The 24,866-nt window shown below is 55.0% G+C and overlaps 9 protein-coding genes across 9 annotated transcripts; 8 read left to right on the top strand and 1 right to left on the bottom strand.

Annotated features, from left to right (window-relative positions):
• Positions 1-356: 356 nt before the first annotated feature.
• On the top strand, positions 357-2,498 carry EsH8_IX_000196 (uncharacterized protein; the record flags this gene model as incomplete). The annotated part of the gene is made up of 1 exon (XM_083266532.1): positions 357-2,498. The coding sequence occupies one exon, from the start codon at positions 357-359 to the stop codon at positions 2,496-2,498; it is 2,142 nt and encodes a 713-aa protein (XP_083130097.1).
• A 537-nt stretch (positions 2,499-3,035) lies between these two features.
• On the top strand, positions 3,036-3,605 carry EsH8_IX_000195 (uncharacterized protein; the record flags this gene model as incomplete). Its single annotated transcript, XM_083266531.1, has 3 exons — positions 3,036-3,209; positions 3,295-3,428; positions 3,515-3,605. The coding sequence occupies 3 exons, from the start codon at positions 3,036-3,038 to the stop codon at positions 3,603-3,605; spliced, it is 399 nt and encodes a 132-aa protein (XP_083130096.1).
• Positions 3,606-3,734: 129 nt separating this feature from the next.
• On the top strand, positions 3,735-5,009 carry EsH8_IX_000194 (ankyrin repeat domain-containing protein; the record flags this gene model as incomplete). Its single annotated transcript, XM_083266530.1, has 2 exons — positions 3,735-4,466; positions 4,905-5,009. The coding sequence occupies 2 exons, from the start codon at positions 3,735-3,737 to the stop codon at positions 5,007-5,009; spliced, it is 837 nt and encodes a 278-aa protein (XP_083130095.1).
• An 804-nt stretch (positions 5,010-5,813) lies between these two features.
• On the top strand, positions 5,814-6,953 carry EsH8_IX_000193 (uncharacterized protein; the record flags this gene model as incomplete). The annotated part of the gene is made up of 1 exon (XM_083266529.1): positions 5,814-6,953. One exon carries the CDS (start codon positions 5,814-5,816, stop codon positions 6,951-6,953), a length of 1,140 nt encoding a protein of 379 aa, XP_083130094.1.
• A 185-nt stretch (positions 6,954-7,138) lies between these two features.
• EsH8_IX_000192 (chaperonin-containing T-complex alpha subunit TCP1) lies at positions 7,139-8,939 on the bottom strand (the record flags this gene model as incomplete). Its single annotated transcript, XM_083266528.1, has 3 exons — positions 7,139-8,665; positions 8,716-8,801; positions 8,852-8,939. 3 exons carry the CDS (start codon positions 8,937-8,939, stop codon positions 7,139-7,141), a joined length of 1,701 nt encoding a protein of 566 aa, XP_083130093.1.
• Positions 8,940-9,664: 725 nt separating this feature from the next.
• On the top strand, positions 9,665-11,397 carry EsH8_IX_000191 (proline--tRNA ligase; the record flags this gene model as incomplete). Its single annotated transcript, XM_083266527.1, has 2 exons — positions 9,665-10,092; positions 10,152-11,397. 2 exons carry the CDS (start codon positions 9,665-9,667, stop codon positions 11,395-11,397), a joined length of 1,674 nt encoding a protein of 557 aa, XP_083130092.1.
• Positions 11,398-12,841: 1,444 nt separating this feature from the next.
• EsH8_IX_000190 (C2H2-type zinc finger protein) lies at positions 12,842-13,945 on the top strand (the record flags this gene model as incomplete). The annotated part of the gene is made up of 1 exon (XM_083266526.1): positions 12,842-13,945. One exon carries the CDS (start codon positions 12,842-12,844, stop codon positions 13,943-13,945), a length of 1,104 nt encoding a protein of 367 aa, XP_083130091.1.
• A 4,305-nt stretch (positions 13,946-18,250) lies between these two features.
• On the top strand, positions 18,251-18,714 carry EsH8_IX_000189 (uncharacterized protein; the record flags this gene model as incomplete). Its single annotated transcript, XM_083266525.1, has 2 exons — positions 18,251-18,288; positions 18,441-18,714. The coding sequence occupies 2 exons, from the start codon at positions 18,251-18,253 to the stop codon at positions 18,712-18,714; spliced, it is 312 nt and encodes a 103-aa protein (XP_083130090.1).
• A 2,563-nt stretch (positions 18,715-21,277) lies between these two features.
• On the top strand, positions 21,278-22,129 carry EsH8_IX_000188 (uncharacterized protein; the record flags this gene model as incomplete). The annotated part of the gene is made up of 1 exon (XM_083266524.1): positions 21,278-22,129. One exon carries the CDS (start codon positions 21,278-21,280, stop codon positions 22,127-22,129), a length of 852 nt encoding a protein of 283 aa, XP_083130089.1.
• Positions 22,130-24,866: the final 2,737 nt, after the last annotated feature.

Genomic DNA, 24,866 nt, shown 5'->3' with positions numbered 1-24,866 from the left:
TGACTCCAAACAGTGTCCTGAAATTTGCCGTTACTGCAATTGGAGATGGGAAGGGAATTTTATTACACGGCTGCGCAGATGAAGCTTTCAATCCTCGGTCGTGGCTTGCTTGACTAGTGGGTGCTGCCAATGAAAAAATTCATTCACTCATTTGTGGAAATCTTCATGCAGGCGTTTTCCTGGATCACAGCTCCAATCTATCTCACTCCACACCTCCAAAACACCGCCGACGTCTGAATTTTTCTCACCAATCACTCACTGGCGCAACCTCAAGCCCAGCAAACCTCTCGCTCACACTCACCGTACCCAAAGAGAAACTTTACCGAAAATCAGCCCCGGAGGTTTTTCTTTTCACCATGGCCGGATACACTTATTCCGCCATTGGCGAGCGGGACTTCAGACTGCTCTCCCTCTTGCCGGGAAAATTCGACGACCCTGTCCAGGGCGAGCTCGTCGTCTGCCCCATCGACCCCTACGTTGAAGAGGCGGGCAAGCATGCGGAAGACCTCCCCGAGTCGGCCGACTCGTACGAGGCCATCTCGTACGTCTGGGGCTCCAACGACAAGCCCCATCGCATCACCTCGCCGTCCACCGGCGCGGAGATCTCAATCACCGAGAGCCTGTTCCTCTGCCTCAAGCGCGTGCGCCTCGAGGACCGCCCGCGGCTCGTCTGGGCTGACGCTCTGTGCATTAACCAGGCCGACAACAAGGAGAAGGAGACGCAGATCATGCTCATGCACGACATCTACCTCAGCTCGCGCCGGGTGCTGGCGTACCTGGGCGAAGAGGCCGACGGCAGCAGGGAGGCGCTAGAGCTCATCGAGAAGTACTGGCGCGTCAACATCCCGAAGCCCCTGAACGCGGGCGCGCGCGCCTTTGTGGAGGACTTGCTCGATGCGCCGGTGCCCGATGCGCCGGCGGGTGCCGAGGCGGAGCTGCCGCCGCAGGGGGATGCCAAGTGGCTCGCCGTGTCGCGGTTCTGGAACCGGCCGTGGTTTCGGAGGGTCTGGATCGTGCAGGAGTTCATCCTGGCGCGGGACGTCATGATGATTTGCGGCGAGACGACGGTCAACTGGTCGCAGCTGTGGCCGGCCTCGGTTGCGCTGGAGGAGCCCGAGAGCCCCCCCTGGCCGCTGACCGATGCGAGCGGCGAGGAGATTGTGAGCGCGGCCGATTTGATGGCGAACGTGGCCCAGCGGTTGCGGTTCTACCAGCTTGGCGCTATGAGAGGCAACACGAGAGAGCACGGACATGGTGATGACGACCACGAGCATGGAGATGGATGCTGCGGCGACCACGATCATGAGGAGGCCGAGGACGAGGGCGAGCATGATCATGAGCACGGGCACGCGCACGGAGGTGGATGCTGCGGAGGGGCCGAAGATGATGAGGGTGAGTGGGAGTCAGAAGACGGCGAAGACGACGAAGACGACGAAGACGAAGACGATGACGAATCAAAGCGTTCGACGGATCTCCTCAACCTGCTCATGTCCTTCCGCGAAGTCGAGGCCACCGACCCGCGAGACCTCTACTTCGCCCTCCTCGGTCTCGCCCTCGACGGCGACAGGGAGGAATTCCGCCCCGACTACTCGGAGACTTTCGAGCAGACGGCGCTCCGCTTCGGCCGCACCCTCCTCCACGAGCCCTTCAGCGAGGAGCTGCTCGACCACGCGGGCATCGCCGAGAACCTCAACGGCAAGGACTTCCCCTCGTGGCTCCCCGACTTCCGCCGGCCGTGGCGCCGCATGACGGTCGCCGACGCCGCCGAGTCGGCGGCCGCGGGCGAGACCGACTTCGACTTTGGCTTCGACCCGGACGCCGCGGACGACGTCCTGCTCCTGAAGGGCGTCAAGGTCGACACCGTCTCCCAGATGACGGCGGTGCCCCGCGCGGCGCACCTGCACGCCGACCACCCGTCGCTCTGGATCAAGCGGGACATGGTCACGCTCTCGCAGCTCATCGCCAGCATCCCGAACCTCGACAAGACCACCTACCCGACGGGCGAGTCCACGCTCGAGGCGATCCTGAGGGCCATGACCTTCTTCCGCACCGAGGCCGACGAGGAGGAGGTGCCCATCTCGACCCTGAAGCTGGCCTACCGCTTCTGCACGGCCGTCGAGGAGGACGACCTCGACGCCACGCGGCCCGAGAGGGACCTCCTGCGCAAGGAGATCATGCTGTCGGGCCGGTCGGCCGAGGAGGCCAACGAGGCGCTCGAGGCGGCCGCCCAGGTCCTCGTGAACCGCGTCTTCCCCATGCGCGCGGCGCTGGACCTGGTGCTGGCCAAGGGCGAAAAGTACGTCGCCATGGTGCCCGACGGCGCCGAGGCCGGCGACGAGATCTGGGTCGTCAAGGGGTGCAACGCGCCGTTCGTGCTCCGCAAGAGCGCCGAGAGGGACGGGCTGAGGCGGATCGTGGGCGCTGCGTACGTCCACGGCGTCATGGACGGCGAGGCCGTTGAGGATGATGCCGATTTTGAGCCGGTGTCTATTCACTGATGCGGCCACACGTTGGTCGGTGGTGGTCGATTGATGACCCCAACGCAGAAAAGTAAAAAATAAAAGGGGTTGGATGCCAAAGGAACTTTGCTTCCGTACTCAATTAGTCTCAGTAGGAAAGATGGGTAAAAGCAAAAATCATTTCAATGAACACAGCGCCGTGCTTTAATCAGACCTTGATGGCGCGAGCAAGGGACCACGAACCCGGGAACGTGGACAGTCAACGGCCGGGACGGGGACGGGCTTGGCTGTGGGCCAACCGGCCCACTAGCGGTCCCAGCCGAACAGGCCTGTGGCTGATGTTGTAGGCGTCATAGATGGCCATCAATATCATCATCTGAATTCAGCTTGTTTTATGAAAATAAGAATATCGCTATAAGGGCCCTTGGTATTTTGACAAGGAGTAGGTCGCATTGCTTCAGAGTATCTTCCCGAGCTTCACCATAACCGTGTTCAAATCTCTACCGTTGCATTTGCCATTGCCACTATTAAATCACGGGCCTCGCGCAAACCTTTGTGACACAATTCCGGTACAGAATGCCTTCTTCCAAGGGAAAGCCTACCGACCCTGAGCTGAGGGAGGAACTCAAAGAGGGTAGGGCTCCCCCAGCTCCCGCGGGTCGCGTTGCGGACACTGATGATGGCTGTGCAGAAATCAAACAAGAACCCAATAAGTCTGGCGGCGGAGAGGGACAGTGGTCGGCATGGAAGGTATGTCGATTCAGCAGTTCCGTTATGCAATCAGAACCGCATCGCACACGCCTACGCCGATGACAATTATTGACGGATCCTACAGGCAACCAAGCTGGCGAAGGAATACGAGAAGCAGGGCGGCGATTACGAGAACGAGGCAGGGTCAAAGAATGAGCCAAAGAAGGGCGAACCCGAGAAGAAGAGCGCGGACAAGAGAAAGGCCGAGACTGGCGAATAGTTAGTCAATAATGCGATGCAAACCACAAGACTAGCCGTTGATGTTTCCCCCCCAAAGTTACTACGGTCGATTGCTGATGATTCAGTGACGGCTCGATTGGGAAGGACGAGAAGAGGGCGCCACCTCGGCTCGCGCATGCGATAACGCGGGCGATGGCAAAGGGAGCCTGCGAATGACCGCCCCTGTGCCGCTTTTCCGTCACCTCCCCCCATGTAAAAGCGCAGGATTCGGTCGTTTCAAGTCGTATCTGCTCCGCTACATCTCACAAATTTGGCCATCCGAGTCGAGAGCCCAACGCGTGAACCATGCAGGATTTTGTCGAGGAAGACGGCTCCGGGCACGAGTCTTTCGACGAAGACGACTGCTGGACGCCGCTCCAGCGCGCCTCCCGCGACGGCGACCTACCCGCGGTGCAGGCCGCCATCGCCTCCGGGGCGGACGTCAATGCCCCGCCGCAAGGGTACTACGGCCGCACTGCACTCCAGGCCGCCTGCTTGGCGCGCCACGCCGGGGTCGTGTCGGCGCTCCTGGCGGCCGGGGCGGACGTCGACGCTGCCCCGGGGAACAATGACGCGCGGAATGCGCTGCAGATCGCGTCCGGGCAGGCCGACCGGGGCATCGTGACGATGCTGCTGGACAAAGGCGCGGACGTGAACGCGCCGGCGACGAGGTACTGCGGGCTCACGGCGCTGCAGTCCGCGTGTGACGCGGGGCTGGCGGACATCGTCGGGCTCCTGCTGGAGAAGGGGGCTGACGTGAATGCGATGCCGGCGACGACGGCCGGGAGGACGGCGCTGCAGGCTGCAGCCCGGGGCGGGTTCAGCAGTATCGCGAAGCTGCTGGTTGAGCGCGGGGCGGACGTCAACGCGCCGGCCTGCCGCCACAAGGGCTTCACGGCGCTCCAAGCGGCGAGCTACCACGGCCACGAGGGGCTGGTGAGGATGCTGGTGGAGGCCGGTGCGGATGTGGACGCAGAGGGCAGCCGGTTCAAGGGCGGCAGGGCGCTACATGCTGCCGCGGAGGGGGGCCACCTGCGGGTGTGCGAGATCTTGTTGGATGTTGGGGCGGAGATCGAGGCTGGAGCTGGATGGGGTGGGCAGACTGCGTTGCAGTCTGCGGCTGCAAGGGGGCATTACGATGTCGTTCGGTTGCTGCGGGAGAGGGGTGCGACGGGAACGGAAGGTGGAGGGGTATTTTTGTTTAATTAGTTTTGCGAGCGACTCGTTGTGCATATTGGAGATAAGAAGAAATGTGGCCAGAAGGCGTAAGCGTGTTTGATATGACTACTAAAAATTGTAAATGGTCCGGCCGCGAGTAAGGAGCTTTGAGCAATGCAATGGCGCACGCAACAATTGGAACAGACTCAAAAATGAGTTTGCTGGTCGGCGAGGCAGATGTATATCTGATGCCAAGACGGCGGGCGGCGCATAACCACCACGCAGCCAATACCAAACACGGCTAAGACACTCCATTAGATGACACAGACTACAACATCTACCAGAACATCGGCAGAGTCAGCCGACCAGCATGGAACAAGGGAGCCCCTCGTCCCGCCCGCTCGCGACGTTAGCGGTATCTAAGGTTATCCATGGGCGGTGGCGGCGGGCGCTCCTTCCCACGACCGCGTCCAACCGGGGGCCTCGCAATTCCGGCCCCGCCTATCATCGGCTTACACCGGCTCCGCCCCGCCGGCGAGACTTGCCCATTGCCCCTCCTCTCCCCCCTCCATCCCTCCTCCGCTGATGCCGCACCGGCAGGCGGGAGTCTCAAGAGCAAACAATTACCTAAAAAAAGACCCAAGAGTCCCAGGGCCCCGGTCCAACGCTCTCGAGGCTGCTCTGCAAGCTTTCGTCCGTTTCCTCTCATCGCACTAACCCTCATCCCCGTGACGTAAGACAAGCATCCGCTTGGCTTGCTCACGATGCCCGCTTGTGGGCCTGCTGACCTCTGCATTTTTGGTGCGATGGAAGGGGGGTCGAGGGGGGGGGGGTTCTTTTGTGTTTGTGCCTCGCAGCTTGTTCCTAACCGTTCGTGTATTCGTACGCCGTTCGTACCGCCGGCGGGCCCCTCCAGGGCGCTCGATCCTGGGAATTCCTGGGGTTGACTGGGTCTTCCCCGCCAATGCTGTGATCGTCTGGTGGGGCGCCCGTTAACACCTGCTGAGGTCGTCTGGAACAATTGATAAGGGCCGCGCTTTGTCCTACCCAGCCCCAGCTTCGGGGAGCTGCTGGCCTTGTTTCTTACTTTCCTTCCTTCCAACACCCTTCCCCTTATTCTCCGAGCTTGGTGTGATGTAATTGATAAAAGGAGAAGACGAAGAACAAGACAAAAAGAACCCCACCGAAATCAAACAGCTTAGAACAAAGCAAAGCAGGTCTTCCATCATGGGCTCGACTCACGAAACGGAGCTTGTCCTCACCCAGCCCACCCCGACCGAGCGGGTCGGTACATACACCTCGACGTACGACAGCTGGGGCACCGCCCTCGAGCTGGAAGAGTACCTCCGCCGCGAGGAGTACATGACCACCGTCCCCGTGAGCCGCAATGGCGGCATCACCCAGTGGATCCTCACGGACCCGTCGCAGCCGCCCGACAATCGCCCCATACTGTCTTCGTGCGAAAGCATCCGCAAGAACTTGTTGGTGGCGAAGCCCGACGGCACCGTTGTTGACGCTATCACGCACGCCATCGGCTCCGTTTTCACCGTGCCGGCGCACCGGGGCAACGGGTACGCCTCCATCATGATGAATATGATGGGCCCCCGGCTGGCGAGGTGGCAGGGCAAGGAGATGGCCAAGGGCGAGACGTGGGGAGACATCAAGGACGGGGAGGTCGCCTGCTCGATGCTCTTCTCAGACATTGGCAAGAAGTTTTACGCGAAGCATGGATGGCATCCGTACGAGAGCACACACCTCTCGTTCCCGCCGCAGGCGGCATCTGGGGAGGAGGAGTCACTCAAGGCGGTGCCGCTGGGATACCACGAGCTGGCGGAGCTGTGCGCCGTCGACGAGCGGCTCCTCCGCTCGCGGCTGGCCAAAAAGGGAAACAAGACGCGCGTGGCGCTGCTGCCGGACCTCGACGCCATGCTATGGCACCTCATGCGCGAGGACTACATGACAAAGCACATCTTTGGCAAGACACCGACGGTGCGGGGCGGTGTAATTGGGAAGCTCGGGTCACGGGTCTGGGCCGTTTGGACGAGGGGCTACTACGGCGGGCTGAAGAAACCCGAGGGAAACACGATGCATATTTTGAGACTGGTGGTCGAGGATGAGACGAGCAGCGACGAGTATGTGCAAGAAGCCATCGAGGCGCTGTTGAGACTGGCCAGGGCAGAGGCGGCAGAGTGGAAAGTGAACAACGTTGAGTTGTGGAATCCCGAGCCCCGGATCAGGGGCCTGATCGAGAAGGCGGGCATCCCGCACGAGTTTGTGGAACGGGAGACGGACAGCATCGCGAGCTTAATGTGGTATGGCGAAGGGGAGATTGAATGGGTGCTCAATGAGAAGTTTGGGTGGTGCTGAGCATCCGGCTCAGAGAATTGCATTTTAGCATGTTCACATCTGGGTTGAGGGGCCCCTCTTGGTAAATCATCAGAATGTAGTCCAAGTCGGCATGACGAGGTATCATTAGCAAGTGATCTATGAACCGTCTAACCTTGAACACTCCCACCGTGGCCCATTTTGTTTTATTTTCACAAACGCCTCTCTCAGTGACCGTGTCCGTCGTCATCGCCTCTCTGCTCGGGATCCAGCGTAATCAGGGTGTCGATACGCATGATGCTGATGCAGGCCTCCACGGCACTCTTCAGCTGCCGGATCTTGCTGATGGTGGGCTCCAAAACACCGGCCTTGATCTCGTCAATCACCTTGCCGCGCGTCAGGTCCAGGCCGTAGTTCTTGTAGGCCTTCTTGCGCGCGATCGTCTTCTCGTCCTCGTTAGCCTCGCCCTCCTGGATGCGTTGCGACAACGCGTGCCGGGAACGGAGCTGGGCAACGAGCTCTGATGCGTCCTTGGCAGCGTTGACGGCCAGGGTCTTGGGAATGACGAGCAGGGACTGGGCGAACTCGCCGATAGCCAGCTGCTCGCGGGAGCCGACGGTACCGGCAAACTCCTCAAGGTAGATGTGCAGGGCCGTCTCGACGGAACCGCCACCAGGGACGATGCTACCGCTCTCGAGGGTTCTCTTGACAGCGTTGAGAGAGTCGTGGATCGATCGCTCCATCTCGTCGAGGGTGAAGTCGTTGGGTCCACGGAGGATGATGGATGCAGAGGAGTGAGACTTGGTTCCCTTGACGAGAATGCACTCGTCGTCGGAAATACGCTCCTGCACAACCTCCTCGGCGTGTCCGAGGTATGCCGGGTCGAACTTCTCGTCGCCGTTGAGATCGGACAATGTGCTAAGCAGAGTGGCACCGGTCGCCTTTGCGATTCTTCGCAGATCCTCCTTCTTGCATCTGCGCACACCCATGGCACCTCGCTCAACAAATGTCTTCAAAACCATGTCGTCGATACCCTTGGTGGTAAGGATGACGTTGGCGCCAGCCTTAAGGATCATCTCTACCCTCTCCAGAATCATGCCCGACTCTCTCTGGCGGATCTGCTCCAACTGTTGGGGGTCATCCACCGTAATCTGCACACCCAGCTTCATGCGCTCCTTTTGCAGGTTCATGTCCAACACTGCAATCTTGGCGTCTTGTATTCTCGTCGGCATGGCCTGCGAGGCGACTGTGCAGTTGAGAGCGTAACCCTTGATCAGCAGGGACTCCAAGGAGCCCTTTCCGTGCGCCTTGAGAATGTTCACAGCCTTGACAGGGTATTTCGTCTCGTTGCGTCCGTTTGTCGACTTAACGGCCAGCATGGCGTCAACCACCATGTTGGCAAAGAAGTCGGAGTCGCCGCCAATAATCTTGCTAGACATGGACGTCTTGGCAATGTTGATGAGGGAGTCGCGTCCCAGGTTCTCGACCTTGACACTGATGTTCTCGTTCATGTACTTGACGGCCTCACGAAGGGCAAGTCGGTAACCCGTGATGATGGTAGTGGGATGTATGCGGTTCTTCATGAGCTCGTTTCCTCTGCGCAGCAGCTCGGCGGCGATCAGGACAACGGATGTAGTACCGTCGCCAACCTCCTTGTCTTGTTGTTGTGCCAGGTCGACCAAGATCTTGCCTGCCGGGTGCTCGACGTCCAACAAGCTGAGGATGGTAGCGCCGTCGTTCGTGACCGTGACGTCCTGTACCTGGGGTAAGCGGGGTCCAGGGGGGAGGGGGTCACCGAACCTACACCGATGTCGTCCACCATCATCTTGTCAAGGCCACTGGGGCCGAAAGAGCTCTTGACAACATTTGCGATAGCTTGGGTCGCGAGAACTGCATGTTTGTCAGCAAGCTGAAGCTGCGATTCGCTCGTGGCAGCATACCGTTCTGGTCTCTAATGTCGGCGCCCGAAATCTTCTGGCCGCCGAGGAAAAGGGTGCCGCTCCCTGACTGCTCGAACATGGAAGCCATTTTTGCGCCTCACTGCCAGCGGGTTGAAAATAATCGCGGGATGGAGGTGGTGGATGGGGGTGGTTTAGGAGCTCGTCGGTGTGTGCCTGGACAGCAATAGAAGCTTCTTCTGTACTGTGCCTGCCTTGTCTCCTCGACACAACTTTTTTATCGGAGCCGGGGTTGTTCCACGAACCGGGATGTGGCTGATGCCGCCGTTAATCTGATATGGGCTGTGTGGAAGATGGGATTCCTACTGTGACGGCCACGACACCGGCTCGAGATAGGCTCAGCCCCAGCAGCTACATATGAACTGCACATAACATTAAAGCCTGGCATAGGAGGAGATATAACTATAATTAGCCATCGTACAATTTTTTCCAATTTTTTCATGTTCATCCAGGACCGAATTTCACACGACCTTTGCAGTCATCCGGCAAGTTCTCTACCATTCGACCACAGTGCGTCTGGTGACGCAGATAAGCAGCCCAGCTGACCCACCTTTGATAAACGGCCTGGACCTCTGTCCCCTGTGGCTGGAGCCCAATTGACCCCTCACTCGCTCCCACCCAACAGCTCGACACACGACTCACATTTTAGTGCGGGGCAGATTTTCCGTTGTATCGCACCGCCTTCTCAGCCCAAAATCCCAAGTGACTCAGGCCGATCTGGTCACCACGCCGCCAATTCTATAAGTCGAGACCCTTCCCGAGACGATCCTGCGACTCGCAGTCAATACCGCAAACATGGCCGACGCTGCTGCCCCCGAACAATCCAAGAGCGCCTTGAAGAAGGCCGAGAAGCAGGCCAGGATGGCCGCCGAAAAGGCTGCGAAGGCTGCCAAGCAAGCTTCCCTCCCCGTTGTCGGCGGCAAGAAGAGCGAAGACATCATGGGAATGACCGTCAAGAAGGGCGAGGACTTCTCCGCCTGGTACCAGGAGGTTGTCCTCAAGGCCGAGATGGTCGAGTACTACAACGAGATTTCCGGCTTCTTCATCCTGCGCCCCGCCTCCATGTACATCTGGGGCGTTATCCGCAAGTGGTTCTCCGAGAGAATTGAGACCATGGGTGTCGACGAGACCAGCTTCCCCATGTTCCTGTCCTCCAAGTCTCTCGAGAAGGAGAAGGACCACGTTGAAGGTTTTGCTCCTGAATTGGCCTGGGTCACCAAGGCGTAAGTTTCGGCCTCCCCTGACGACAGACGCGCTGAACCCATACTGATAATTCTTCCAGTGGTGACAAGGACCTCGAGGTCCCCGTTGCGGTCCGTCCCACCTCCGAGGCCGTCATGTACCCCTACTACTCCAAGTGGATTCGCAGCCATCGCGACCTCCCCTTCCGCCTGAACCAGTGGAACTCCGTTGTCCGTTGGGAGGCCAAGCAGACCACCCCTTTCCTCCGTACAAGAGAGTTCCTGTGGCAGGAGGGCCACACCGCTCACCTCACTGAGGAGCTGGCTGGCAAGGAGGTTCTCGAGATCCTCGAGCTCTACGCCGGTGTCTACGAGCAGCTGCTCGCTGTTCCCGTCGTCCGTGGTACCAAGACCGAGAACGAGAAGTTCGCCGGTGGTTACTACACGACCACTGTCGAGGGTTACATCCCTTCCAACGGTCGTGGTATCCAGGGTGCCACTTCCCACTGCCTCGGTCAGAACTTCTCCAAGATGTTCGACATCACGGTCGAGGACCCCGATAAGAAGGGCGAGAAGATTCACGTCTGGCAAAACTCTTGGGGTCTGTCCACCCGTGTCATTGGTGTCATGGTCATGATCCACGGTGACGACAAGGGTCTGGTCCTCCCCCCTCGCATCGCCAAGACCCAGGTTGTTCTCATTGCCGTCGGCATCACCGCCAAGACCACCCCCGAGGAGAGGAAGAACCTCGAGGGCAAGGTCGACGACCTCCGCAACGAGCTCCGCAAGGCCGGTATCCGTGCCGAGTCCGACTTGAGGGATGGCTACACTCCCGCCTGGAAGTTCAACGAGTGGGAGCTGCGTGGTGTGCCCCTGAGACTCGAGTTCGGTCCCAAGGACGCCGCCAAGGAGGTCGTTGCCTACGCTCGCCGTGACACCGCCGAGAAGGGTTCCATCGCCCTGGCCGAGCTCACCACCAAGGTTCCCGAGCTGCTCGAGACTATCCAGTCCGACATGTACACCAAGGCCGAGAAGTCGTTCCGCGAGCACCGCCTTGTTCTTAAGGAGTGGGAGAAGGTCATCCCCTCGCTCGACACCAAGAACGTTGTTCTCATTCCCCACTGCCTGGGTGGCAAGTGCGAGGACCGCATCAAGGAGCTGACCACCAGCGAGCCCCCTGAGAACGCCATCCTCCCTGATGGCAAGAAGCAGCCCAGCATGGGCATGAAGTCTCTGTGCATCCCCTTCGAGCAGCCCGAGGGCATCGTCGCTGGCGAGACCAAGTGCCTCAACCCCGAGTGCGAGGCTAAGGCTCAGAAATGGGTCATGTTCGGACGCAGCTACTAGAGAAGGGCGGTGATATTGAGAGGAGTTGAGGGCTAAGCATTTTGGGACATGGTCGGATAATGAGACCCACGGCGAGTTTGATTCATGTCATGTGTTGTTAGAGAAAGGTAGATTCTCTTAGCTGAGGGCGGGAGGAGGTAGAAAGCCACGGAGAAAAGTGATTCGATACCAACTTTTTGAGACAAACCCACGTACCCAATTCTTGCCGTGTGTGATACCATCTCTGCATCAAACATTACCTGACGGGTTGCTGGAAGGGCTTCTGTCTGGTCATGGTTGTCAGTATCATCACACTAGCTTCTGCATCAGATTACAACAATGCGTTGTTGAAGTCTCGCGAGTAGACATGAATCTCGGTCGCTTGCCGTTCCAGATTGACTATCAAGAAGCCAGAGAAGCAGACTCGCCCTCCCTCTAGCGCGATTATCAACTACTTGATGTGGCTTTCAACGTTGAATCAACGATAGATATGCAAGAAATAATGAGTCCGCATAGGGAGGAAACGGTTTGAGAGAATGTTTGCGTCAGTGTACCTGCTGTTTGAGGATGTAGCACGCCTTCGCCCAACTCCGTCTTCGCTAGAACAATCTACGCCGATCGTGCCGAGGGGTCTGTTTGTGTTTAGAAGAGAACCCCAAGACTTGACATACACGTCTTGGCTTTGTCTAATCACTTACGGAATTTGAACGCGACCACTACGATGTGTAAGGGCACAGCTGTAGGCCAAACAATCGCTAGAGGTGATGTGCTCAATCGAATTCGGCACCGGCAACGGCACCCCCTGTCAGTCGGACCCGTGTGGAGACGGCTCGTGATGGCTCATTCAATTGCCAACGCCCACGCATCCCGAAGGGGAAGGTCTCGGCCCCGAAACAAGACAGGGTGACTCACACGTTACGTCCTTCACCCTTCCCTCCACCCCGAGTGCCATGCCGCCTCCAAGCTTCTCAAAAAATCGTTCGAATTTTACAGGCCCAAAATCCTGCGTCCAGCGATTATGCAGCACATCGGCGCTGGAGCCAGGACTGCTTGTCCACCAGCCCCCGCAGTCTGACTCACAGGATTTGCCGTCCTGCAAGTCGCCGACTAATGGATGATGTCGAAACCACGTTCTTTCGGCTGTGCTTTGCTAATTTGTCCCTGATTCGCCAATTGGGAGCGAGATGTTGCAGTGGATCGAGAAGTCTCGGTCATTGCCACAACAAGTTTCGGCTTTCCTGGCACGTTGCTTCGCACGTCTTTGATAACCTCTTTCATCGAGTGATGGAGTATATAGTTTACGACTCTGCTGCAGTGATAGCCATTCCCCCCAAATAAACCAAATCAATCAGAGGTCATCGCAAGAGAACCGTTTCCACTCCACACACCCCTTTTACTATCTCACAGCCTTGTTATGCTAGGCGCTGCTGCAAACTCTAGCACCAACACTGCCGCAACCACAATCATGGAGCAATCAAACGCATCTCACTTCAAGCTCTCCGCGACCTCCTGCGGCACCTGCGCCGTTCACTTCGACAGCCCCGAGACACGCCGCGCCCACTCGAAAAGCCAATGGCACGTCACAAACCTCAAACGCCGCATCGCCGACCTGGGGCCTTTGACCGCTGAGCAACACGCCGCCGCAGCCCCCGAAAAAGCCGCCGCTCCGTTCGACGGACCCACCGCCGAGTCCGAGACGGAAGAATCCTCGTCCGCCGCCTCAGATGCCGAGCTCAGCGACGCCGAGCCCGATGACGACTTCACCCCAGAGAACTGCCTCTTCTGTAACACCGCAGCAGCCTCGTTCGACGACAACGTCGCGCACATGCACAAGGCGCACGGCATGTTCATCCCCGACAGGGAGAGGCTGATCGTCGACGCCGAGACGCTGGTGCGGTACCTGCATCTCGTCGTGTTCGGATACCGCGAGTGCCTCCAGTGCGGCACGCAGCGACGGACACACGCCGCCGTGCAGCAGCACATGCTGGGCAAGGGGCACTGCCGGTTCGACATCACCGCCGAGGGCTCCGAGTTCCGAGACTTTTACGAGCAGGAGCCGGAAGACGCGGACGACGCGGCGCAGGAGCGGCAGACGAAGAAGGCGCTCGGCGACGCCGTGGAAGAGGGCGGCTCGATCCGCCTCCCTTCCGGGAAGACGCTCTCCCACCGCTCGTCCCCGGCGCCGCCTAGACACCGGGCCAAGATCGGCGCCGCCGCCGACGACTCGGCTGCCTCACCCGACAACCTCCTCGCCGACGGATCAGCCGTCGACGAAGCCCAGGCCAGCTTCCAGCTCACCGCGCCGTCAGCCAACACCAAGGCCCTGACCCGCGCGGACAAGCGGGACTTCAACTTCGAGACGCAGCTCTCTCGACTGAGCCTCAACGACCGCAACGCCCTCGCCCACCTTCCGCCCGCGGAGCAGCGGGGCGTTCTTTTGAAGCAGAAGAAGCAGTTGGACAGGCAGGAGAAGGCGGCCAGGAGGCTTCAGATGAGGCTGGAGATGAAGTCGAACCAGACAAAGATGACGCATTTCGTTAGTGATGTACCTGGGCCGAAGCTTGGTTGAGGCGTATAAAACACTCTATACTATCCTCCAGTCCTGTATAGCCACGTCTAGTATTATGACACAGAAGGATCTAAGAATACCTACAATAAAGAAGATAGTGTATCCAATGTATCCAATGTATCTAATGCATGCTTATACCTGTTCCCTCCACCCTTTCGTCCACTAGGGTCTCCTCAGCCTATAATTATGACTTGCCTACTAACCACACACATCTTCCCGACTTCGACGAGCGACAAGCTTCCTGTTGTTCCTATACCTATACCGACTATAGTACAAGGAAACCTAGCTTCTTGATCAACCACTGCATACTCTAGCACCCCCTAGAGACGGGGGAGATCCTACATCTCCCTAGTTGTAGCGTTGCCACATTCACGTTTGGCAAGGTCCCTGTGCGATGTGATGACCGCAATATCAGACGGTCATCCACGATAGCTTCACGTTGCCTCTTTATCAATAGCACAGCCATCATTCCTGTAGCTATCAATCGCCTATTGTAGGTCTGCAAGGACTCCGTGAATTATCACGCCCGTACGGTCAACATTGTGCCTCTGCCACGTAACTCAACGGCAAGAGTGACTGTACCAGGCGTGCGGTGTGCCGTCCCAATCTGAACTAGCCGGGTCTAGCCAATAACTGGTTATAGCCTGGTAAACAGACGGCCGCAAAGAAAAGTATAGACTGCGCAAGTCCCGCGCCGCCTACCTATACCCAATCTGCATCACACGCGTGCGACTGGAATTACATCTAGACAACCTCAACTTTTCCCTTAGTAGTAGACGCAAAGAGACAAGACGAACGGTTCAGGTATCGACTGTTAAAGTTCTCACCTTAATGGGCCCTCACCTCCATCTTGCATCATCTTCTCCCCGAGTTCTTGCATGAAAAATGGCAACAAGTCCTGGTTAGCACAGCGTTTCTAGGGGGAGGGGGTGTGTTTAGAGATTTCGGTAACCCTTTAACTCCATCTTCTAGTCCATATGTAATTTTGACACCTTTCTTGTCAAATTAAAAATTTGCCTTGTGTTCTAGTACCCAGCTGCTGCTGCAAGGAATGCATAGTTTGACATATGATTTGCTCTCACGCTTACTCTTTTATATGTTATTCTATCATCGTATTCCCCAGATAGCTATGTACATGCTTACGCATGCTAACAATAATAAAATATGAGGCTCTGTCCTGTTTAAAGGAACCCAGCTTGTAGTACAATGTGTGATGCGTTAAGCACGGGGTTCAGATGGAACCTAAAGCTTCTTCAAGTGACTATACACTTAGCTTTGCGGGCTCTTTTCAAAGTGGTATGATGCATATGGAATGCATCCGCAAGAGGACATATGTAGGTATGTAACAGAATAGGCCCCCTAGTCCCCCTTCTTTTCAGAACAAACCCCGGGGAGCTGCCATTAGAAAATACGTGGGAGGACTCACAAACGCGAGTTTCCCAACTCGAGCTCTCAACTCGCAAGATGCCAACAGCCTTTCTAGGGAGCGCGGCGGGGGCTCCGGTGGTGTAAGATGGCAAAGCTCCTACTAACAGCGAGACTGCGCCACGTCTCCCAGTCTCGGTATTGCGAGAGTGTACGCTATGGTTCGCGATGGCCTCGTCTCAACCCAGGGCGGCTCAAAATGTGCCTACTTCTATGCTTTAAACGAGAGGTCTAGCACATACGACCATACCCACTGGAGAACTCGGGATCCCGTCCGCTCTCCCATAGATAAGCCAGTGAGGGCCGGATTAGTAGTTGGGTCGGTGACGACCAGCGAATACCTGGTGTTGTATGTTTTTGGCCCCACAGCTACTTTTGTGGTTTGGGTGACGTGGTGCCGGGGGAGCCCGGTTGCCAGCTTCCTTGCTTTTGCTGCGTCACACCCAAACTGCAGGGGCTGCAGAATATGGAGGGCAGAGTATTGCAGAGGCAGAGAATTGCAGAGGCAGGGTATTGCAGAGGCAGGATATTGCAGAGGCAGGATATGATGGAGGCTGCAGTTGGGAGCTGCACTATGCCGGTACATGCAGGGGATTTGAGCTGTCTGAAAGCGAACGACGCGGGACTTGACTACCACGTATCCGCATTGCATCATTCGCCGTGATCTCGGATGACGAATAAGATTGCTGGAATGTTCAGGCTACTGAGCGGTGGTAGTGCCCCGTGCAGGTGCAGTTGCCACTGCACGCCTCCAAAATTCCATCTGTCTTGACAATAATTTTTTTCTTTTTCCAACAAGGGGTTTGCCTTCTTTTTCCCCGATGCTGCCTGGCTCGACAGAAGTAATTGCGCAGGTCGATGTGGCTGATGAATGTGTGCCACAAAGAACACCTGAGGCCAGCACGACCCCCGATAGATTGGGATGGAACGGGAATGGAGTACTCTAATGCTTAGGCGATGGTAATAATCGATCTCGACCTCTCTGCGCCGCCAGGACGGACATCAGGACGCACGCGCGGACGCAACATGGGGATAAAATGCGAAAATACGGAGACCCGGTATAAGTTTCCTTGGCCTGATGCTCCTTGATTTGAGAAGCTCATTCATTCCAGAAACCGTAGGGCCTCCCGTGCCATGCTATGCTCATATCATGTCTCTACCGCAACCCCCTCCCAAAGTCGTCCGGGCCTCCCATGCAACGTTTTCAGCCTCTGGAAGAGACGTACCGTACGTAGAAGGAACCGGGACTTGGGCTTGTTGTTTGGTCCCCACCGCTGGGTTAAAGCTCGGGCAGATTAACATCGGGATGCCAAAATCACAGGGGAGCTCACCTAACTTTTAACTCCTGGTTGCATCCATCACTCTGTGCCTCTTCCCTTTCTGGATGGGGCAGCGTCTGAGCCCCCCGGTAAACCACACAGCAACAACGTTCATCTGGGCAGCCTCACCCTCACAATACACCGTCTTCCACACATTCATAGCATCAAGTGCCCAGAGGTTAGGGAGAATGACATCAATCAGTCAGGAGATTCTAGAAGAGGTGTGAACTAGACAACGATACACCCCACCTGTAGTTGGCACGGTTTGTGTAAGGGTTGGTCGGGATGCGGGTTGAGGTGGTCAATCAACGGCGCATAGGGCTTTGAAATGAACAACAAGACAGACGAGCGAAACATTGTGAGCGGTGCGTGCATTCCGTGACGAATATCAGTTTCCGCGACAGGGTCAACCACTGCCGGCACGTCTCGCCTCTTCAGCTCTGGAGGGGCCCCAGAATCCCAGAGATGAGCGGCCAACTTGCCGACCGCGGGGTTGCCTGGGTGAAGCGGGCGACAGAAAGAAAAAACGGCTGGCAGGAGGGGCGGCGGATCCGCGCCGGGAAGCACTCTGAGGATTCTTTTCTTTCCTGGTCTTGCACATGGCTTTCATACTTACTACTAGGCCTCACAGCTCGGGCAATGGTTTGCTTGGCATATTCGTAGTATAAACGGTCAAGACGACCGGGGTGGGGGGTTCCATTTTAGGTGGGGCATGTCTCACTGCCCTTCATCTCCATTCCGACCTGCAAGTTATACTAGACATGTCTCACTCACTGCCCTTCATCTCCATTCCGACCTGCAAGTCATACTAGGCATGTCTCACTGCCCTTCATCTCCATTCCGACCTGCAAGTTATGCTAGTGATCCTCCAGGCCCTTGCCTAGACGGATAGATTTTCTCGTCCTTAAGTTCTGGGAAGACTTTGGCAGACCTTGCTGTCTCACATCGTCGTGGCCCTGCCTGATTCTTCTCGTCCCGCTTGTCCTCCCCATTCCGCCTTAAAGCTGCCCTCCATCACAAGGCGTGCCCCTGCTAGCACCGGCCAAATCAGACCCTGTTGTCCCCCCCCCAGTAACCCATCTATTATGTATGTATCTCGTCGCGCCTGGTTTAGGGGGTGTGGTGGGGTCGTCAATGTTGTATATTTTATATTTTTTATAGACTGTCGGTCCATTTCACTTATTCTTCCCGCGGTCTCTCTCGCAGGGACGGATCTTGGGGTGTCCTCTCAAAATACTTAAAAGCACCATGATCCTCGCAAAACATGGCTCTTCTTCTTCACTGCAGACGAGAACTTCTAGCATATACAAGCATCCACTGCTCCTGACTTCTGCTAATAGACGTCTACCTCCCGTACACATCGAAATCCTCTAAGCACGTTGCCCATCCTCCATTGACCCCATTCCCCCATTCCCCCTCTCTGTCACTCGCCAAACTCCCAGCTCCAGCAACTCACTGCCTCTCAACGACCACCTTCAGTCTTTATACAGCTCATCCCATACCTGAACCTACATTCTTCTACTTTATCCTGTCGGAACTCCCTTCCCAACACTTGTCGGGCATGTCTTCTACAGCTCCTGCACATGGCTCGGCCGATACGTAAGTTCCTGGGACAGCCTGCCAGTTGCAGTCGCCGCCTTTCTCTCTCACTCTCTCTCTCTTTCTCATACAATACACTCCTTCTCCGTTCTTCATTTTATAGTGCCGAGCGGGCCGAGTCGTATAGTACTGACTGACGTTTGTGTCCGCAGCCATGATGAGACCGTAAGGATTGTCGACCAGCAAGATGCTCAGGCTCAGGAAATCGCGCGGCTTCAGAAATTCCTTGCCGACCAAAGCCTTGGTCACCGAGACACGACCGGCACGGCACGGCCAGGCCCGTCCCACGAAGTGTATGTCGCCATTGGGAACGTCAACCAGCTCGGACTCGGCCACGGCGCGGTCGGGCAGCACGACGGCAATGTTCCTACAAATCTTCGCGGGGTTGGAGCTCACTTCCCTAACCGGGGTTCGCGGTGCTACTAGACCATTATAGCTGTCTGCCGACGTATAGTCTAGGCTGTAGCTCGACGAGCCTTGGCATGTCGAACAAGAACCTTTGGGCCTGTTCCAGTAGACCTAACCCCGATCGGGCTTAGCCACATTCGGCCCTGTTGAAGCAAACACTGTAAGCGGACGGGGGTGTGAGACTTGGCGCGCCGATCGGCTTGGTGGGTCCTGTTTCCTACCTATTATCACTATTATCAGTCAGACTGAGCCTGGCGGTTCGATATATTTTACAGTTGCTTTATATGTCTCCAAAAAGTCGTTCTTCAACTGTGTCGAATTCCCTTTCGGGCTCGACGTCACTGCACGTCGCTTTGGTCCAATTCTCTTTTGTCAAGCTTCTGAGGCGCGTATTGTCATCCTTTGAGTGGCAATGGTAGCCCAATACCATAAAGTGCACTATTCTACACTACGTCAAATGGAGACCGGACCCGGTCTTTCATCCGATCGCATTTATAGTTTATTTTGACGGCGGCGGACTGGCTTTTCTGGAAACCTCGTCATTCAATGATGCTGTCGTTAGCTTGTTATTCAGGCCCCGACGTCGGAAACAAATTCTCCGTCATAAAGCCGTTCATTAAAGGCCCTCGCCCGTCAAGGCCGACTGCTGATTGAGTACCTTGACCGAAGCTTGGTTGAGGTTCATGAAGCACTTTATTCTCCGGTCCTGGGTGGTCACGTAGTCACGTAGTCACGTTTAGCATTGTGGCACAGAAGTATACTAGGGACAATTGTAAGAAAGAAGGTGAAGCAGGGTAAAAACCCAAAAAAAGAAGAAGACGAATCATAGGTTACTTTGCGGGTTGTGTCCATTTTGCAACATCGTCTATGAAATTTCTTTGTTATGTTTGACGTCAAACATATGAGTATGGGAGCGTTATCTTCACAACAAGTCATTTTATCCGATATAAGACTACCACGATATTGCCACAAAATTTTCCATGTGTTGTGGTCAAGATACCCTTTCAGATGGTTTAGCAACCCGGTTTAGGTGCCCCAGGACGTCCCTCTAACGTCCACTCAGCATGGCCAGCATGTACTGTCAGATAGCAGGAGAAGTGTGCAAAATGGAGTCTTGTGCCACACTGAGGCAATGTACACTGCATTGGAAAGCCTTATCAGGCCGCATGATAAGGTTCTCTCCGTGCCCGCCTTAGGGCCTACAGTGACGGTGGCACACACAAATGACCTACTAATTTACACGCGTGATTCAGTCAAAATCTCCGTTAACAATCTTCTGTATCTTTATATTTACATCTATAAATCCTTGCTGAATAGAGCAATCTATTCGACTGATAGAGCTATTTTCGCCGCCTCTACTTCCGAGATGGTCTGCGACGTTGTCCGCTTTAAGCAACCGCCGTGGGATCCGACGAGCGGTGCCAGGACCTCGAAAGGTGTCGAGATGGGGTCACTGATGGTACTCTCGGTAGTGAGGGCAGTATTGCCGACCTCGCCAATGAGAACTGCAACGCTGGGGACCATGGCGGAATATAGCGCTAGCCGCCGTGTGGGAGAATGAAGTTGAAGGGGACCTTGCTGATAGTAAAGACCTAGAGGGACTTCTCCCGTACATGACCAATATGGCGAGATTCGCCTGCGTGAGTGAGATAAGAAGGGTGAGCCAGGCACCTTTGCACAATACAGGATTAGTGAAGTAAGAAATGTTTTCTGGATATCTCAGTTTATTGAAACATAAGCTCGTTTATGATCTCTTTCTTAAACATAGAACATCGTCATGTGGCTGATAGGCGTGATTAAACAACCAGCGTTGGAGTCAACCCTGCTTCTCCAGTGTTGACCTACTACCCCAACCCTATTCCGCGATCCGGCTGTTCAATAAAATAGCAAAGCAAAATTTTGAACCTTACGAGTTTTCTTTGGCTGGGACATTGCCTGACCTCCAGTTTGTAGTGGTGACAGAGCCTGCCTGAATCTTTGAGCCCTATGAAGAGAATGTGCCTGTCAACAGGACTGAACAGGCAGATTTGAGAACGGATACCACTGCTTCATGTGCCCCTGATCTAGAAAAAATAGCGAAGAGCATTAGGCTGGGGTATAAGGCCCATTGAGAATCAAGGGGCATACGATGGTGTCCTTCGACCCCATACCATCCCTCAAACGAGTGGATGACCGAGGCGATATTACGCCTGACGTGTAGATGAAATCCACAGAATTCTACCTCTTGGTTCAGCTTAGGAAAGTAGGTGACTCTAGATAAATCAATCAGCCGCGACTTAACCACACACACTTAACCGTTGAGGCTTTAGGAAGGGTGAACCGTCAACTGGAAGCTGCATTATAAACAGGCACCTTTAACCCCGCCTGTATCCTTCCAGCGAATAGGCGCCACCCCTGGAATCCCTGCCATGCCGAGAAGTACAAGTGGAAGCCTTGGCTTTAAAGTGTCACTGTGGATGAAAAATGAATCTAGGCTGCTGCCTGGCACATATATTTCTGGTTACAACCCATCACAGTCGCAAGCCGCCTAGTTAGCCTTTTGTTTGCACGATCACAGCAGCTCGAGCTTCGCGCATCACAGATGGCTTCAGTGAGGAGCCCGACTTACATCCTCGCTCCCAACTGGGACTTTCGCCCAGGCGGGCCCATCGCCATTGGTAACATCATCGGAGACCCCTTCCGACCACACCGCTGGCTCAGCAAGCTCGCCGCAAATACCCCGCCTCTAGACACACAAGTCTCTACGCAGAAAAACTGGCACATAGAGACAGAAAGAATCCGCAGCGTCAATGTCAATCTCTGGACGCAGGTATTTGAACTAGCTCATTTCGACATTGGCGCTCGGAAAAGCAGAGCAACCAACATCGCTTTCGAAATGTCGCAACTTGATACCATCTACCTTTCCGAAGAGCCGTCGATTGACGACATCGCGAACCGAGCTAGAGATCCCCGTGTCCGTGCGATCTTGAGGACCGACAGCCGATTTCGTCGCAGGCCCGTATACATGGTTACGGGGCTGAAGATCGCCCGAGGCTTCAAATTGACGCAGTCGGCCTCGACGGAAAGAGGAGGCCGTTTAGGGGTGGGGGCTCAGATGACGCCAGAAGTAAGCCTCGGGGGTGAGGTGGACACGAGCACGCAAACACGCAGAGCCGATGGATTCGAAGCTCAGGACGACATTATTTTTGCGTATCAGCTCTTAAGAATCAAACCAAAGGGTAAAGGAGAGAAAACATCGTTCGAGGTGGAGGAATTTCAAGACGATGCAGCTTTTCTCGACGACGAAGAGGAGGATGACAGTAAGGAAAATAACGCCGATCACACCAACTTGGAGGCTGACGTAGCGTCTTTGACCGAGCTATCTGAGACTCAAAAGGGACTCAGCATCAACCCTGATCATGAGCAGTACGATTGGCTCTTCCCCAGCGAATGATTCATGGGCCATCATTGTCGAGTCGTATCAATATTTTGTACCTACGAAACTAGTGCTTATTTCAGCGGCTGGGCTGCAATTCTGCCAGCGCATTCGTTACCAGCGCAACCCTCTGAGTCTCGTTCCTTAAGAAAAACTTCCACGGCGCAACATAGATGCGGCGCTGTTCCCCATTCGCCAAGTCGCCCATTCCACGCATGACTGCTTGAATACCGTCTTTCGTCCTGAGTAGTCTATGCGTATGTGAGTCGTCAGCCCTCATGTAGGCAGCATGTTGGATGACTGTCGCTGCAATTCCCGCCAGAATCGGGGTAGCAATGGAACAACCGGATTTCACGGACTCGTTATCCGCGCAATCGTACGGCACATTCTTTGCAAGCGTCCCAAAGAGCGACAGGCCTTCCTTTTGGGACCAAGGATTTGGGCTGAATTCCTGAACAAATGATCCTGCATGATCTGTCCCGCGTACTGAAATAACGTTTGGGTCACTTGCGGGAAACATTTCGTTGGAGTTCAAGCCGTCATTATGTGCGGCGGCGAAGAACAGAATGTCCCTTCCGCTACTTCTTCGGTCGCCAACAACTTTATGTATAACATTAGCAATCGTATCAATACGTCTCTCGAACCCGAAAGACATTGATATAATATCGGCATCCCATGCCGTCGTTGCGTGTAAGATGGCCTTCGACGTACAAGCAATGTCAGTCTTTGAATCGAGTCTTGTCAGTTGGGTATGTTGGAGTATCCTACCTTCACTATGTTGTCTGTGGATTGACCCAAGTGACTTTTATTCTTAGCGATACGTGACACGAAGATTTCTGCATGGCGTGCAACTCTGAGAAGAAGGGCGGCAACTGAGGTTCCGTGTTGGTGAGCATCTTCATCGACAGGACATGCCGAATCACCTGCCCAATCATGCCAATGCCCCTCTAGCCGTGCCTCTCCATCTCCTAGATTGATAATGCAGTCCGAAGTTACGTCACAACCTGTATCAAGGATTGCTATTCTGACCGTTCTTTCCAACACAGGCCGAGCTTGGCGGATTTTATCCATTAACGAATTGGTTCGGTCAACCTTTTGCAGCCATCCGCGGCTGCTTGATATCTGTCTTTACATCAGCTTTTACAATCTTCAAGTTGGTTTGAAGTCTTACTGACTGTTCCTGCCAGAAACCGAGACTCCGTGTATTGTAAAGCCGTCTCTGAACGGCTGAAAGGGGTTTCTTCACCATTTTCTTGTTCTTCTGCCACTTCCGCAATCAATTCTATTCGTGCATATGAATCTTTTAGAAAAGCACTTTTATGTTCGTAAGCCGTAAGATCAGCGCTACGAGAAACTTTACCATCTATAGGCAAGTTTGAATTAGCTTGCTTCACACTGCAAAGCCTGTCGTATCTCTCTTTCAATGGGATGACAACTTTGCTGAACAGCTCAGTTTGAACTTTGGCTCTGTAGTCGACCCCTATCATGTCTGCAGAGTCTGCGTAAAGTTGAAGACAGTCTTCGATAATGTCGTAGAACTGAGCGTCAACGTTATCCTCCAGGTCGTCGTGGTGGCGAGTGACCGCCATATACAGCGATGGCTCTCCTGAGATCTCGTCGATGTCCTCATCGGAAGGCTGTATCTTTCTCTCAAGTTCAAGTTCCAACAAAAGCGCTGCGAAGGCAAGAATAGACGGGTCACCTTCTTCGTTCGCTTCCGTATCAATTTCCGAGCTTTCGTCGTGACTACAGCCGAGACAGAAGGATAAGTATGCTTCTGGGATGGCCTCCTTATCTGATGAATCCTCTCCCAACACGTATATAGAATCAGAGTTTAAGCCTTTTGCTCGTAGAAGCGGCGTGTCGAAGAGGCGCATCAAGGCCATGGCTATATTGACCCCAAGGCCTCTTTTCCTGTTGAGTTTGAGGGCCCTATAGCTCGGGCGGACCTGCCTTGCTTCCTCCTCGGCTTTTATAATATCTGATAAAGATTTCTGAAAGGGTCGTGGAAGAATTTTAAGACGATCTTTCGTGTTGGTAGCTACAATATGATGAAAGCCCTTCTCGTGCACTGATAGCCGACTGGGCTTCCTTCGTCCGAATGATCGTTTCAACTCAGGGCATAGAGCTTGAATAAGGTTTCCCTGCCCGTCCTTGTCGTCTAGAAGAAAGTAGGCTTGCTGCCATTTGTCTGCAAGCCCACAAATTGACAGAAGCATGTTAAGTTCAATTTGGTCTAGCTCGGAAAGACGCAAATGACCCTTGTGTGTCGCCTGGATCCCCTCGCAGACTGATCTTTCTAGAAAATCGAAAAGTCGTCTTGATGCTTCTGATAAACGCATGGCTTGGCTGAAAGACGCCGAAGCTTTCTGAGTGTTGGGCTGATGAGTCCAAAAGAATTGGTTTGCTTCTGCGCCGCCAGTGCTTGTATGCAGCTTCCTTATACTGCGGTTAAAGAACTGGGCTGTAGAGATTGCTTGACGATATTGCCTTGATTCTGTCCCAAATGAGATCATTCCAGACAACGATGGAGAAGACGTTGTTAGCATGAGGTGCTGTAGCCTAGCTAGCTTGGGGAACTCTTCAGCCAAAGTCTGCTGTTACCATGCTACATTAGCTGGAATCGCCTTTGCTAAAGCGTTAGATCATACCTCGGCCACCACATCGTCATTCTGAATCAGAATGGTCTTATCCACTAAATCCTCGAAGAGATACAGAACGAGGTCCATCGCGTTGCGCATCTCTCCTATCGAAT

This window comes from Colletotrichum jinshuiense, chromosome 9 (genome assembly GCF_051148585.1).
Source record: "Colletotrichum jinshuiense chromosome 9, complete sequence".
Classification (NCBI taxonomy): Eukaryota; Fungi; Ascomycota; class Sordariomycetes; order Glomerellales; family Glomerellaceae; genus Colletotrichum; species Colletotrichum jinshuiense.
This window is presented reverse-complemented; position numbering and strand designations above follow the sequence as displayed.